Here is a 17,105-nt window from a genome sequence, read left to right as displayed (position 1 = left end):
CTTCTTATCGCGAGGGGTAGAAAAGACCGGAAGTTGACGGAAAGGGCACGAAGTTCTCTTCTCGCGAGACTTCTGAGCGTCCATCTTGCTTCTGTCCCTGACAGATTCTTCTGTCGGGGTCACTGGGGCGGGAAGATTGCTGTGTGAACGCTACCTGACAATGCTGTCCCGGGTGGTACTTTCTGCCGCCGCCGCAGCAGGTGAGAGGTACACACCCTGGTCCTGGATAGCAGAGTGACCGTAAAACGAGGCGTCTGTGGTTGCTTGGAGCGGGTGGGAGGAAAGGGCGTGAAGAAAAGCGCAGTGAGACTTGGGGCCGAGGAAGAGACAAACCAAATTTCATCGTGACCTTGCTAACCTACGCTTTGTAATTTTGTAGCCCCTTCTCTGAAGAACGCAGCCCTCCTCGGTCCAGGGTAAGTGTGAGGGATGTAATATCTCCTTTGGTCCTTGCTTTATCACCTCATTTCACTTCTGGGTTAATCTGCCTTTAGCTTTAGGCCAGTAATTACCTTTGTTTTGGTTATATTGGAACGCTTAACGTCTCGTTTACGTGTGATCCTGTAACTGCCTGAAACACCATTGTATCATCTAATAGTAGAGGTTAAGAGAAAAAGTAATGTGTTCTAACTAAACTGTTTAGAAACTGCTTTTGGTGTCTCCTAAGCCCCGCCCCTCTCCCTTGTGACCTTCAGCTAGACAGAGCTGCCGCAGCCTGTATCGGGGTTACTAGATTGCATACCCAAGGGCAAGTTTTGTTAAATAAAAAAATGAAACGTGTAGTTTTTAATCTGTCTCCCAGATTCCAAATTTTACTGTCATATCAGAGAAATTATTCAGTGTTTCAGCAAATATTTATCTTGCACCTCCATAACCAAAGATAAATAAATGAGTATGGATAAGTACCTACCTTCACATAGCAGAGGAGATAGCTATGGAGTAGTTTACAATGAGGACTCCGAAGCTGAGAGTAAACTTGGCTCCTCTACTTAACAAGCTGTGGGACCTTAATTTCTCCATAGGCAAAATAGATATAATAGTACGTTATGGATTATGAGAATTAAGGGACGTTCCTGGGAACTCTAAAAACAGTGCTTGGTACATAATATGTGCTTATTATGTGCTTAATGTTAGAACCTGTTACTAATATTATGTCATAAAACGTGTCAGTTTTCTTTGTAATTTCTTTTTACTTCCGGACTTCATCCTAAATCTTGCAAAATTTGATAACAGTCCTGTGTCTTGAAAAGGTGGTTTAGGTTTATCTGTAGTTAAATAAAGTAAGACTCATTGGTTGCTTCCAACATTTCAAAGAAGAAAGATTCCATACAGACAAACAACTCTTTGTAGCATAGGTAATAAATACATGTATAAGATGTGAGGAACATCCTTTTTTTCTCATTCACATTTCTCTAATGCATTCATAAGGCACTTCTTTCTTCTTATATCCAGACTCTGACCATTCTTTCACTACCACTACTACTGGAGTATGAACCACCATTACATTTCACCTAAGCTATTTCAGTTGTCTCCTATCTAGTCTCCTTGAATTTATATTCTTTTCCCATTGCAGGCCATTCTCACAGGAGTCACAGGGATTATGTCCTTTCCCCACCCTTCCCTTGCAAGACCCTCCAGAGCTGCCTGTCCCACTTGAAATAAAATCCAAACTTAAAATAACCCAGAAGGTTCAACATGAGTTGACCCCATCCTACCTCTTGATTTGTCTTCTTACCTTCTGTTTTTAGCTCATTCTCAGCCATACTGATGTTCTTGCCATTCTTCCAAAAACTGCCAAGCTTATTGTTGCCTCAGGATCTTTATCCTTGCTGATCTCTCTTTTCCCGGTCATTAGCTCAGATGTCACCTAATCTCTCCCAAAAAAGCCTCTCTCCCCACGACCCATTGCTCCTTAGCCCTTTCCCTTCCTAATTTACATGCAATTTACAGTTGTCTGAAATTGTGTGTGTGTGTGTATATACATTCTCACACTCCAAACCCCCACTAGAATGTCTAAGGCTGAGACTTTGCTTATTGTTATACTGTTGGTGCCTAACATAAGTAGAGAGTCTGTAAGTGTTTTGTTGAATGAATAAATGTTGGCCCACAGTTGGAGAAGCCTTTGTAAAGGATATATTTGAGATATTCTAAAGGCTGGTGGGTCTTGGCAATCCTTAAGGGAAAGGCATACCAAGTAGAAGCAGCATCAGGCAGTCTTTTTTATTTTGAAAACTGTGCACGTTAAGTCTCTTCAGTCGTGTCTGACTCTGCAACCCCATGGACTGTAGCACACCAGGCTCTGTCCGTGGGATTGTCCAGGCAAGAATACTGGAGTCGGTTGCTGTTCCCTCCTTCAGGGGACCTTCCTGACCCAGGGATCACACCTAGGTCTCCTGCACTGCAGGCAGATTCATTACCATCTGAGCCACCAAAGAAAGCTGTCAGTTCAGTTCAGTTGCTCAGTCATGTCCGACTCTTTGCCATGGACTGCAGCACGCCAGGACTCCCTGTCCATCACCAACTCCCAGAGTTTACTCAAACTCATGTCTCGAGTCAGTGGTGCCATCCAACCATCTTGTTCTCTGTCATTCCCTTCTGCCCTCAATCTTTCCCAGCATCATGGTCTTTAAATGAGTCAGTTCTTTGCATCAGGTGGCCAAAGTATAGGAGTTTCAGCTTCAACATCAATCCTTCCATTGAATATTCAGGACTGATTTCCTTTAGGATGGAGTGGTTGGATCTCCATGCAGTCCAAGGGACTCTCAAGAGTCTTCTCCAACACCACAGTTTAAAAGCATCAATTCTTTGGCGCTCAGCTTTCTTTATAGTACAACTCTCACATCCCTACATGACCACTGGAAAAACCATAACCTTGACTAGATGGACCTTTGTTGGCAAAGTAATGTCTCTGCTTTTTAATATGCTGTCTAGGTTGATCATAACTTTTCTTCCAAGGAGCAAGCATCTTTTAATTTCATGGCTACAATCACCATCTGCGTGATTTTGGAGCCCAGAAAATAAAGTCAGCCAATGTTTCCCCATCTATTTGCAGTGAAGTGATGGGACCAGATGTCATGATCTCAGCCTTCTGAATGTTGAGCTTTAAGCCAACTTTTTCACTCTCCTCTTTCACTTTCATCAAGAGGCTCTTTAGTTCTTCTTCACTTTCTGCCATAAATGTGGTGTCATCTGCATATCTGAGGTTATTGATATTTCTCCTGGCAATCTTGAGTCCAGCTTGTGCTTTATCCAGCCCAGTGTTTCAAATAATGTACTCTGCATAGAAGTTAAATAAGCAGGGTGACAATATACAGCCTTGACTTACTCCTTTTCCTATTTGGAACCAGTCTGTTGTTCCATGTCCAGTTCTAACTGTTGCTTCCTGACCTGCATACAAATTTCTCAAGAGGCAGATCAGATGATTTGGTATTCCCATCTCCTTCAAAATTTTCCACAGTTTGTGGTGATCCACACAGTCAAAGGCTTTGGCATAGTCAATAAAACAGAAATAGATGTTTTTCTGGAACTCTCTTGCTTTTTCAACGATCCAGCAGATGTTGGCAGTTTGATCTTTGTTCCTTTTCTAAAACCAGGTTGAACATGTGGGAAAGCTGTAAGTAGTTGCATATGGCTGGAAAGTAGGAGAATGAAGGAAGAGGAGGCTATAAAACTTAACAGGTGCTGAATCATGTATACTGTATTAAGTACTTTGTTTACTATGGCCAGAAGAGAGCCTGTTGGAGAGTTTTAAAGTCACATTTGTATTTTAAAAACTTTAAAAGCAACAGTGAGGGACTGGGTTGAAGGGGTATTTGAAGAGAAGCCAAGAGACCAGGTTTTGATTGTTAGCTTTCTTAGGCAAGAGTAGCTGAGGGCTTGAACTAAGGCAGCCAGTTAGGGAGAGGATTTGTGTCCAACTATTGTGAAGTCAAGTGGGCCTTAGGAAGCATCACTATGAACAAAGCTACTGGAGATGATGGAATTCCAGTTGAGCTATTTCCAATCCTGAAAGATGACGCTGTGAAAGTGCTGCACTCAATATGCCAGCAAATTTGGAATACTCAGCAGTGGCCACAGGACTGGAAAAGGTCAGTTTTCATTCCAGTCCCAAAGAAAGGCAATGCCAAAGACACTCAAACTACCACACAATTGCACTCATCTCACATGCTAGTAAAGTAATGCTCAAAATTCTCCAAGCCAGGCTTTAACAATACATGAACCATGAACTTCCAGATGTTCAAGCTGGATTTAGAAAAGGCAGAGGAACCAGAGATCAAATTGCCAACATTGGTGGATCATCAAAAAAGCAAGAGAGTTCCAGAAAAACATCTGTTTCTGCTTTATTGACTAAAGCCTTTGACTGTGTGGATCACAATAAACTGTGGAAAATTCTGAAAGAGATGGGCATACCAGACCACCTGACCTGCCTCTTGAGAAACCTGTATGCAGGTCAGGAAGCAACAGTTAGAACTGGACATGGAACAACAGATTGGTTCCAAATAGGAAAAGGAGTACGTCAAGGTGGTATATTGTCACCCTGCTTATTTAACTTCTATGCAGAGTACATCATGAGAAACGCTGGGCTGGAAGAAGCACAAGCTGGAATCAAGATTGCCAGGAGAAATATCAATAACCTCAGATACGCAGATGACACCACCCTTATGGCAGAAAGTGAAGAAGAACTAAAGAGCCTCTTGATGAAAGTGAAAGAGGACAGTGAAAAACTTGGCTTAAAGCTCAACATTCAGAAAACGAAGATCATGGCATCTGGTCCCATCACTTCATGGGAGATAGATGGGGAAACTGTGGAAACAGTGTCAGACTTTATTTTTGGGGGCTCCAAAATCACTGCAGATGGTGATTGCAGCCATGAAATTAAAAGACGCTTACTCCTTGGAAGAAAAGTTATAACTAACCTAGACAGCATATTAAAAAGCAGAGACATTACTTTGCCAACAAAGGTCCGTCTAGTCAAGGCTATGGTTTTTCCAGTGGTCATGTATGGATGTGAGAGTTGAACTATAAAGAAAGCTGAGCACCGAAGAATTGATGCTTTTGAACTGTGGTGATGGAGAAGACTCTTGAGAGTCCCTTGGACTGCAAGGAGATCCAACCAGTCCATCCTAAAAGAGATCAGTCCTGGGTGTTCAATGGAAGGACTAATGTTGAAGTTGAAGCTCCGGTACTTTGGCCATCTGATGCAAAGAGCTGACTCATTTGAAAAGACCCTGATGCTGGGAATGATTGAGAGCAGGAGGAGAAGGGGACGACAGAGGATGAGATGTTTGGATGGTATCACCGACTCGATGGACATGGGTTTGGATAGACTCCAGGAGCTGGTGATGGACAGGGAGACCTGATGTTTTGTGGTTCATGGGGTCGCAAAGAGTCGGACATGACTGAGCAACTGAACTGAACTGAATTGAAAGCAAGTTCTTTTTTAAAAAAATTATTTATTTTTAAATGAAACAAAAGATGAATATTTTAATGATAAAAGGTAAAATTCACAATAAAGCAAGTTCTTTAGTGCTGTGATTTAAATCTGTACTCAGCCGGGGGCAGTTTTGTTCTCCAGGGGACTTGTGACAGTGTCTAGGGATGTGTTTGGTTGTCAGCACTGGGTAGGAGGAAGGATGCTACTGGCACCTGGCATATAAAGGATGCTGCTAATTACAGTGCACAGAACAGCTCTCCACGCAAAGAATTGTCAGTTGTCCAAATGTTGATAATGCTGAGGTTGAGAAACCCTGATTTTCCTAAGAATCTCGAGCATGACTCTAGGATTCCAAAAGTCAGTATGGTAGCTCATAGTACATTAGGAAGCAGCAATAATATTTGGAAGACAAGCGATGAACCATAGTCAGTGAAATAATATAAACTCTTACATTGCAAGGAGTCAAGAGATAGAATGGGGAGGTGAGGAACAAAATCATACTGATAATCTGAAAGAGACTAAACTTGACAGCAGATATGAAAAGACTGGAGGATATTATTTCATCAGAATCTTAATAAGACACCAGTATGCTATAACTGTTAATCTTAAGTTACTTTAAGACCGGAATAGTTGGCAAATTCATGATAACAGTACAGTAGTTAAAACCCAATAATAGCAATAGCAAGTTCTCAGTATGTGTTTGTAGAATGAATGGATTGGTCAAGCTGTACTTAGAGTATCATGTTCAGTTCTGTATACTTCATTTTTTTAAACAAAATCAGATTGCTGCTTGTAATGGACAATCAGGTTTGTGAAGGAACTGAGATGTTTATTTAACCCAGATACATGGGTGTTATCTTACAAAATAAATGAATAAAATTAGAACTAATCAATAGAAGTTTTAAGGATGTACGTAGCAGTTCAAAGGATGAACATAGAGATATCCAACACTGCAAAAGCCTGTTTCACTTAGTGGTTGTTTAGCACCCCGTCACAGAATATTCAGAATGGTCAAAGTTCTTGCCATCAGGGAGCTCACAACACGGTAGCTATGTAATAACTATCCATTTACATAAAACTTAACATATGCTGAGCACCATTCAATATACTTTACTTTTTTAACTCAGTTAATCCTCGCAACAACCTTCTAAGGTCATATTCTTTGTTTTACTTTACTTAGAGAAATCACAGATTACAAAAGTGTAAATTAGAATTTGAACCCAAATAGCCTGGCTGCAGAGTCTGTGTTCTTACATATTTTAGTGCTGGTAATAGATGTGTAAGGTGCTAGACAGATTATCTATGAGATTTAACAGAGGAATTCTAATATTAGGTAGAAGATTACATAAAGCTTTAAGTAAGTTGTTTCCCCTTGTCACAGCTAATTATTGGACCCTGGCCTTCCTGTTCTTGGTTTGTTCTCTCTCCATCAGGACAGTGGGAAACTACCTTAATCCTCATCCCTATCCATTCTTTCTACAATTGTTCATATGTTGTGTTCTCTTTAAAGAATAAGCTTTAAACTTGTATAATTCCTACCTATAGGGTATTGCAGGCAACGAGGATCTTTCACACAGGGCAGCCAAGTCTTGCCCCTGTACCACCTCTTCCTGAACATGGAGGAAAAGTTCGTTTTGGGCTGATCCCTGAGGAATTCTTCCAGTTCCTTTATCCTAAAACTGGTGTAACAGGTGAGCATTTGCCCAGTGTTTGATAGTATGTTTGGATGCTCTGGTTTATGTTAATCTAGAATTTTAGTGGCTTCTTACCTTTTCCACATACACCAGAAAAATCAAGTCAGCTGTTTTCAAAAGTAGAGTGTGGGAGTGATTCAGTGTAACAATTGATTTGATTGCTTTAACTTGTCTTTGGAGTAATTTTGTTGGGGATTTTAACTTGATTTTATAGCATTGTCTCTATTTGTTGATACACCAAATTTATTGAATGCCTGCCCTATCCTAGGCACTGTTCTAGGCATACAGTGGTGAACTAAAGTGCCTGCCATAATGGAACATTCTTTTGTAGGATAGACAATAAAGAAATGAGAGTAACTGGGGAATTTTTGGCAATCCGGTGGTTAGAACTCGTGCTTTCACAGCAGGGGCCCAGTTTCAATCCCTGATTGGACAACTAAGATCCCTCAAGCCATGTGGAGTGCCCCCCCCCAAAAAAAAGAATAACCATAAAATATACATTTCAGATGGAAAGAACTATGGATAAAAATAAAGCCAGGTAAGGCAATAGAGACTATGTACTGTATGTATAATTGTGTGTGTGATTATGAAAAAAGAACTGGACCGGACTTACCAGTTTTTTCCTTTTAAAAAGGTCTAAACTGTCCTGAAATCTTTCATTTTTGTAACGCCATATGCTTTCACTTTATTTAATCCGTAAAACAGTTCTATGAAGACATTTTTATTACCCAGAAGAACTAGAAGACAACTTGCTGAGGTTTATTCTCTCTTTAGTGACTGAGTAGTACTTAAACATGGGTCCTCCAGTTAAGTTTAGTGTACTTTTATTATACACGCTGCTTCTCTTGCTGTATCCAAATATAGCTATGACTGTGAAACACTGGATATCAAAGATTTTTTTTTTAATCTCTCCAAGGAATGACCTAAAATAGCTTTTCCATAATTAAAATTGTGAGAAACATCAGATCTCCATAGGTGATAAAAATGCTACATGTGATAGGCCTTTTTTTTTTTTTTTAATAAATTCACATTTAAAATGTATACACTGAAGGCAGGTGTTTTTTTTTTAAGTGAACTGTGTAAACTTTGTGTGGGAAACTGGGTAAAACACATTTGAGAATGTAACCCTTTTATTCTTATAGTATGTCCTAACATCCTTTGGTACTTGTATTGCATAGAAACACTGTAAACTGCTTCCCCTAAAGACCTGTCTTAAATCCTGCATAGCATCTTGTGAGTTGCAGAGGAAAATCCTAAAAGGTACATGATGGTTTGTATCCTTTCATAATTCATGACCTGGTTAAAGAAAAAGATGGCCATAATAGAAGCCTTATAATAAGGTACTACAGGAAGTGAAAGTCCTGTTACTTAGGTCTTTTACTTATATGTTGCTTTATAATTGTGTCTCTTTTGTTTTAATTGTTTATTACCAGTGTCAGATTCACATTGAGTAAATCGGCAAGAGTGGATAAATTTTATTCTGACCAGTGTCCCCCACTTAATAAATAGTGTATTTTGCTACACAAATTATTCTCAAAGTAACTTGACATTTTTATAAACTACTTCCCGTTTGTTAAGCAGTTGTACTAGACACTGTATACATTGTTTTTCAGTTACATCAATTCTGTGAAGAAGGTACTATTCCCACTTGACAGTTCAGGAAACTAAGCTCAGAGATCTTCTGTATTGTCCAGCGTTGCTAAATTGCAAAGTCAGATTTCCCTAAGTCCAGATTATCGTCCTTTCAGTTGTACCTTACTGGTTCTCATATAGGCTTTGATCTTTGAATCTGATTATTTAAAATCATTATTAACTTTGCTTAACTGGATACATGTATATATATGGCCTATTCCCTTCTCTGTTCACTTGAAACTATTACACTGTTGTAAATTGACAATCAGTTCAGTTCAGTCTCTCAGTCGTGTCCAACTCTTTGCGACCCCATGAATCGCAGCACGCAAGGCCTCCCTGTCCATCACCAGCTCCTGGAGTTCACTCAAACTCATGTCCATTGAGTCAGTGATGCCATCCAGCCATCTCATCCTCTGTCGTCCCCTTCTCCTCCTGCCCCCAATCCCTCCCAGCATCAGAGTCTTTTCCAGTGAGTCAACTCTTCGCATGAGGTGGCCAAAGTACTGGAGTTTCAGCTTTAGCATCAGGCCTTCCAATGAACACCCAGGACTGATCTCCTTTAGAATGGACTGGTTGGATCTCCTTGCAGTCCAAGGGACTCTCAAGAGTCTTCTCCAGCACCACAGTTCAAAAGCATCAATTCTTCGGCACTCAGTTTTCTTCACAGTCCAACTCTCATCCATACATGACCACTGGAAAAACCATAGCCTTGACTAGATGGACCTTTGTTGGCAAAGTAATATCTCTGCTTTTCAATATGCTATCTAGGTTGGTCATAACTTTTCTTCCAAGGAGTAAGCGTCTTTTAATTTCATGGCTTCAGTCACCATCTGCAGTGATTTTGGAGCCCAAAAAAATAAAGTCTGACACTGTTTCCACTGTTTCCCCATCCATTTCCCATGAAGTGATGGGACCAGATGCCATGATCTTAGTTTTCTGAATGTTGAGCTAAGTTTAAGCCAACTTTTTCACTTTCCTTTCACTTTCATCAAGAGGCTTTTTAGTTCCTCTTCACTTTCTGCCATAAGGATGGTGTTATCTGCATATCTGAGGGTATTGATATTTCTCCCAGCAATCTTGATTCCAGCTTGTTCTTCTTCCTATACCCCAATACAAAATAAAAAGTTTTAAAAAAGAATAGGAAAAAAAATTACAGCATATCTATCATAAAATAACTTTTTCTTCCTTTTAGGACCCTATGTGCTTGGAACTGGGCTTATCTTATATTTACTCTCCAAAGAAATATACGTGATAACTCCAGAGACCTTCTCTGCCATATCAACAATAGGGTTCCTTGTCTATATAGTTAAAAAATATGGTGCTTCTGTTGGGGAATTTGCTGATAAACTCAATGAGGTAAGACCCATAAATCTTATTTCCTGTTTTAGACAGTACTAGAAACATCAAAGATATCAAGTGATAGGAACAAAGGATATAAAAATGAATCTAATTATAATGATTTCAATATAAATGTTAATTACTAATTTGAGATAAATTTTTTAAAACTACCAGACTTTCTCCAGCTTTTCCGTTGTTTTGTTCTTTCAGCAAGATACTGCATAGCTACTGTGAGCAACTCTTGTTAAGTATTTGTGCAGTTCTTGTGTGTGGGTATTTTCACATGTGAAGAAGTATAAAGTGAATCTTTTTATTACCCTAGATACCTTCACTGATCTTTGTTGTAAATATCATAATTGCAGCAAAAAATTGCCCAACTGGAAGAGGTGAAACAGGCGTCCATCAAACAAATCCAGGATGCTATTGATATGGAGAAGTCACAGCAGGCACTGGTTCAAAAGCGCCATTACCTTTTTGATGTTCAAAGGGTAGGTTTCAGAACTTTCTCAGAGGAGTGAAATTACTCATTTGTGTATATTTAAAACAAAAATTTACAATCATATGAAGGTTGTATAGTTTGAGCATATTTTACTTGGAAAAAGGAGTATTTGGGTGGGGATTGACTGTTAAAGCTATTTAGATATCTACGACTCCTCAAGTGGATAAATAATTAGAATTATTACTCTAAAACTAGAGAGAATAAAAAGTATAAAAGAACATATTTTTAAATCCACACAGAAAGCCAGTTTAAAAATGACATTCACTGTAAAATACAGTAGGTAAAATACATGCTATGCATTTCAAACATGCATGTTATAAGAAAGTCTTAAAATAGGATCCCTAAAGATACTTGGCACATTATGTTTGAAATCCTCAGAAATCTCTTCATGCATAGGTTACAGCCGGAGAATTCTTCCTGCATCATAACTAATATGTCACACAAAACCTGGCTTTTGAAGATGTAGCTTTTTGTAAGAATCAAATGATAGTGATTAAAATTTTTATTTATTCATGAAATACTTAATAGATACATTTTAAGTGTGGACACTGGTCAAGGCAGGGTGCTAGGATTACAGCAGAGAACAAAACCAAGTCTGCTTTCTTGGTGCCTATTTAGCCAAGGGTTGAGAGAAGGAAAAGAAAAAAATAATAATAAGCAGATATGAATGTCAACTTGTGTGAAGTACCTGTAGAATAATGAACTTATGTTAAAGGAAAAGAAATTTTAGAAGGAGGGAGTTAACTGTTTTGTTCAGCAGTTTAGAAAAGCTTCTGATGTGATATTTGAACCTGATGTCTGAGGAAATAGTATTGCAGACAGAGGGAAGAACAATCACAAGGGCCCTAACCCTGGAAGCTTACTTGATATAGACAAAGGAAAGTAAGAAGGCCAACGTAGCTGAAGTAGAATGGGTGAGGATGAAGGTAAGAGGAAGCAAGGCAGAGAGTGGCCAAGGGCTGGATCATATGAAGTCTCATAGGCTTCTGTGAGAACTTTGACTTGTACTTAGGATGAGAGAAAGTCATTGAATCTTTTAGGCAGAGGAGTGATATGATCTCACTGATGTTTTAAAGAGTCACTCTGATGGCCTTGTTGTAAATAGCCTTCAGTCTTGCGTGTGTTGGTTTGAAATGCCTGTGAATTAGCCAAATAAGAGTTATTAGATACAAGAGTCTGGAATCACCGGGGAGAACTTGGAAATCATGAGCTTACAAGTGGCACTTAACAGCTGTAAGACCAGAACAAGAAGGAAAATAACTGGTGGAAACAAGGATTAATTTGTAGTTGCCCTGCTTAATGGTCAAGTAATAAAGGGCCTAAGAATTTGGCATCGGATTTAGCAGTATGAAGGTTGGAGACCTTGGTTAAGGGCTGTTTTAGTGAAGTGGTTGGAATAAATTAAAGGAAAAAAATGGAAGAGGAGAATAGGAGTCTGGGTGTAAATCACTGTCAGAATTGTGAAGGAGTTAGAATATTGTTGGGCAAAGAAATTAGTAGCTCGGAGGAGAGGATTTAGTAACCAAAAGATTTTTTAAACGATAGAAAGTATAATTACATGTTAGGACCTGATAGAAATTAGTAGAGAGAAACTTTGATGCAAGAAAGGGGTATGCATAGGGAGGAATTTGCTAGAGCAGTGTCCTTTGGTAGGGCTAGAGGGCTTGGCGTACGCAGGTGGAAGGGTTGGCTTCAGGAGCATCAGCAGTTCCATAGTTAAAGGAAGGCAAAGTATGTATGGGTTGAGGTAGATTAGCTGATAGAGTGGTACAAGCTTGTGAAGTTCTTTGTTTCCTTTTTCTCAGTGAAATAGGAAGTTAGGTCATTTGCTGAACAGGAAAGTAGTCAAGGCAGTATTTGAGATTTGAGGAGAAAGAAGATAGGGCCTACTTGAGCTTAATATCTCAAACCTTTATACTTAACAGGGAGATGTATAAAGATTCTCATTACAGGCTAGAAAATGACAATATCCCTGTCGCTTTATTGATTATTATTCTGGATACAGTAGCTAATATTAGAGAAGAAAAAGAAATAAGAGGTATAAAAACTAGAAATGAAACCTTAAGAAAAAGACAACATGAAAAACAATACAATACCTTTGGAAAGACAAGATGTTTCCAATAAGACAACAAAATCCAGAAACTTGGGTAGTGATGGATGTTAACTAAACTCATTCTGGTGATCCTTTCACAATATATACAAATACCAAATCATTGTGTTTGTGTACCTGAAATTAATATAATATTGTATATCAATTATACCTCAGTTTTCAAAAACCCAGGAAACTATAGGAGGAAAAATTGTTAAGTTAATCTCATTTTTAAAAATTTAAACTCTGCATGTAGAAATTACCATAAACCAAAGTTAGAGATAAAAGGACACTTGCATTCCATGTGATACAAAAGGGTAGTTACCTTAGGATAGACCAACATTCCAGTAGAAAACTAGGCATAGGACATGAACAATTTATAAAGATATAAGTAAATGTAAATGACTTCTAAGTATGTAAATTTTCTCCTTATATAACAACAATTAAAATTGATCATTTTTTTCTGCCTATCAGAATAGCAGAAAGTAAAGGTTTTATAAACACTGTTGATCAGGCTGTTTGTGTTGCTGATGAAAGAATGGAGCAGTACAACTTTTCTGTAGAATTTGACAATGTTAATCACAATTTAAAATGAATCTTTAAGAGCATGGGTTTTGTAGCCTGACCCCTCATATTCAGGCCTTGGCTTCATAATTCAATGACCCTGTAACGTTAGACAGATTCCTTGGTTTCTGCCTCAGTTTTCCTCACTGTAAAATGAATATAGTAACTATCCTATGGTGTGATTTTAAGATTTAATTGAATTGACACAGTGTTTAGAAGATAGTAGATACTCAACAGATGTTAGCTATTATTTAACCCAGCAGATATTCAGACATAAATGCAAAGATGTAAACTGCAATATGTAGTTGAAAGAATTACAAGCAACCTAATCTGTTAATAGAGCTTAGTTAAATAAATTATGTGTTGTGAGACACAAAAATAGTAGAATCCAATATAAGTTTTAAAACTGAGATGGGTCTATATGCCATAACCAGTAAAAGTGATGTTTATGTGTGTACATATATGTATGTTTGTTTATTAAGTATTTCTGGGAGAAAATACAAGAAATATAGGAAGATGATAGCCTATGAGGGGGCTGGAGAGGGCTTAATTTTTTACTGTATATACTTTTAAATATATTTTTACTATATGCTGTTAGATTTTCTTTTAACCCAATAGATGTATTACCTGTTCATATTAAACAAATGAACTTTGCATAAAATACAGTTAAGTGGTAGCTGTTCTAAGAGGCAGAATCCTCAGAATGGAAGTAATCCTTTGTGCAAGCAATTTTTCATCACTTCTTAATTTTGCTTCAGAATAACATTGCTATGGCCTTGGAGGTTACTTACCGGGAACGGCTGCATAGAGTATACAGGGAGGTAAAGAATCGCCTGGACTATCACATCTCTGTGCAGAATATGATGCGTCAGAAGGAACAAGAGCACATGATAAACTGGGTGGAGAAGCGTGTGGTGCAGAGCATCTCTGCACAGCAGGTACATGATGTTTCAAAGCTTCTGGAGTTGTATTGATAACTCTGATAGTATAGGGATAGCTGGCAGGGAGTCTTTAGCCTAGCAATAATGGGATAGCCCTGGTTCGTTTTTCTGGTTAGTGGTAACCTAGAAAGTGCTGCACAACTGCCATGGTAGGTTTCCTCCTTCCTCAGAGTTTGGTTACCAAAGAATTCTCACTCATAGTGGAAAGATCATTGAGAACACTTGTTATGGCCCACTTATGTTCAGGTTCCATCATCTGGGAAACATTAACCAACATCAGTTCAGTTCAATCGCTCAGTCATGTCCGACTCTTTGCGACCCCATGAATCACAGCACGCCAGGCCTCCCTGTCCGTCACCAACTCCCGGAGTTCACTCAGACTCACATCCATCGAGTCGGTGATACCATCCAGCCATCTCATCCTCTGTCGTCCCTTTCTCCTCCTGCCCCCAATCCCTCCCAGCATCAGTCTTTTCCAGTGAGATGGCCAAAGTACTGGAGTTTCAGCTTTAGCATCATTCCTTCCAAAGAAATCCCAGGGCTGATCTCCTTCAGAATGGACTGGTTGGATCTCCTTGCAGTCCACAGGATTCTTCAAGAGTCTTCTCCAACACCACAGTTCAAAAGCATCAATTCTTCGGCGCTCAGCTTTCTTCACAGTCCAACTCTCACATCCATACATGACCACTGGAAAAACCATAGCCTTGACTAGATGGACCTTTGTTGGCAAAGTAATATCTCAGCTTTTCAATATGCTATCTAGGTTGGTCTTAACTTTTCTTCCAAGGAGCAAGCATCTTTTAATTTCATGGCTTCAGTCACCATCTGCAGTGATTTTGGAGCCCAAAAAAATAAAGTCAGCCAATGTTTCCACTGTCTCCCCATCCATTTCCCATGAAGTGATGGGACCAAATGCCATGGTCTTAGTTTTCTGAATGTTGAGCTTTAAGCCAACTTTTTCATTCTCCTCTTTGACTTTCATCAAGAGGCTTTTTAGTTCTTCTTCACTTTCTGCCATAAGGGTGGTGTCATCTGCATATCTGACCAACATACTTCTCTGTGAAACAAAAACTGGGCAAGTCTATTTCTGAGCCTCTTCCATTTTCTAATTCTGTGATGTCCATTCCATTTCCTCTCCTCAGCTGCTAAATTCATTGAACTTTAACAGAATGTTTTCTATTTTCATCTATTTATTTATTTTTATTTACTTGTTTATCACTTGATTTCTTCTTTCCCAAATAAAGAGTATACTTAGGCATTTCTGGTCACTTTCAGCATAACCATGCAGGGCTGGAGAAAAACAGGGTCTATCAATATTTAATGAATTGGTTTTTTAAATTACATGTTTTTATATAGAAGTGATATACTTGTTTAAGAAATTTGGAAAGTACAAAAGAGACAAGAATTATTTTTATTCTTAACATTGTTTATTACTAATGTTTGTTAGGTTGGTCCTTTTCAAGCAACTATTAGCTGTAAAATATAACATCAGTGGCACATGATTACAGGATTATCTAGCTTCAACCTCTAGACAGGTTTCACTCATAAAAGCTATGAGCCAGGGCACTTTAACTACTCCCTGGTTTTGCTTTATTAAATAATTGATTATCCCCTTTGTAAAGCTGGAATCAAGATTGCTGGGCGAAATATCAGTAACTTCAGATATACAGATGACACCACCCTTATGGCAGAAAACAAGGAACTAAAGAGCCTCTTGATGAAAGTGAAAGAGGAGAGTGAAAAAGTTGGCTTAAAACTCAACATTCATAAAACGAAGATCATGGCATCCGGTCCCATCACTTCATGGCAAATAGACAGGGAAGCAATGAAAACAGTGACAGACTTTATTTTCCTGGGCTCCAAAATCACCTCAGATGGTGACTATAGCCATGAAATTAAAAGACGTTTGCTCCTTGAAAGAAAAGCAATGACAAACCTAGACAGCATATTAAAAAACAAAGACATTACTTTGCCAACAAAGGTCCGTATAGTCAAAGCTATTGTTTTTCCAGTAGTTATGTATGGATGTGAGAGTTGGACTATAAAAGAAGCTGAGCGCCGAAGAATTGATGATTTTGAACTGTGATGTTGGAGAATCCAACTCTCGAGAGTCCCTTGGACTGCAGAGAGACCAAACCAGTCAATCCTAAAGGAAATCTGTCCTGATTATTCCTTGTAAGGACTGAAGCTGAAGCCCCAGTATTTTGGCCACCTGATGCAAAGACCTGATTCATTAGAAAAGACCCTGATGTTGGGAAAGATTGAAGGCAGGAGGTGAAGGGGACGACAGAGGATGATCTTTAAGCCAGTAATTCATCTTGAGATTCTTTAGTAACCTTAGTATCTTATAGGAGGTATCTTTTAGAATGACTGTTATTAGACAAGGTGATTAGACAAGGTCTAACCAGCTTTCTCTTTCCTTATCACAGGAGAAGGAAACAATCGCCAAGTGCATTGCAGATCTAAAGCTGCTCGCAAAGAAGGCTCAAGCTCAGCCAGTTATGTAAACACATCTATCCCTATTAAGACAGCTAGAAACAGTTGACTGACTAAATGGAAACCGGTCAATGTGATAAAATCTTTCTGTATTGCTATCTACTGAAGTTACAGTTTACCTTTCCTATAAATGAAAAGTTTTGAGTCTGATACAATGAAAGAATTGAAACAATCTGTTGGCCAGTAAGATCTTTCTCTAATTCATCTTGCTGTACATTTTGAGTTGTCCTGTGACCACTTTTAAATAAGCATTTTCTTTGAATAAAATTTGGTACCTGGCTAAAAATTGTCAAAGTTATAGTTTAAATTTGTAATTAATTCAGCCATCTTAACAATAAAGTGACAATTGAAACAAAGTTTTTCAAGATGCATAATTTTCTGAAATACTATTTCAACATTTATTGGTAAAAATTAAAGA

General features: G+C 38.6%; 1 protein-coding gene across 1 annotated transcript; it reads left to right on the top strand.

Moving 5' to 3' along the window:
* Positions 1 to 72: 72 nt before the first annotated feature.
* On the top strand, positions 73 to 17,043 carry ATP5PB (ATP synthase peripheral stalk-membrane subunit b). Its single transcript, XM_070367510.1, has 7 exons — positions 73 to 200; positions 380 to 416; positions 6,980 to 7,125; positions 9,953 to 10,116; positions 10,461 to 10,586; positions 14,009 to 14,188; positions 16,621 to 17,043. Exons 1-7 carry the CDS (start codon positions 161 to 163, stop codon positions 16,696 to 16,698), a joined length of 771 nt encoding a protein of 256 aa, XP_070223611.1. The 5' UTR covers positions 73 to 160; the 3' UTR covers positions 16,699 to 17,043.
* Positions 17,044 to 17,105: the final 62 nt, after the last annotated feature.

Source organism: Bos mutus, chromosome 3 (genome assembly GCF_027580195.1).
Source record: "Bos mutus isolate GX-2022 chromosome 3, NWIPB_WYAK_1.1, whole genome shotgun sequence".
Classification (NCBI taxonomy): domain Eukaryota; kingdom Metazoa; phylum Chordata; class Mammalia; order Artiodactyla; family Bovidae; genus Bos; species Bos mutus.
Note: the sequence above shows the minus strand (reverse complement) of the source record. Positions and strands in the feature narration are given on the sequence as shown.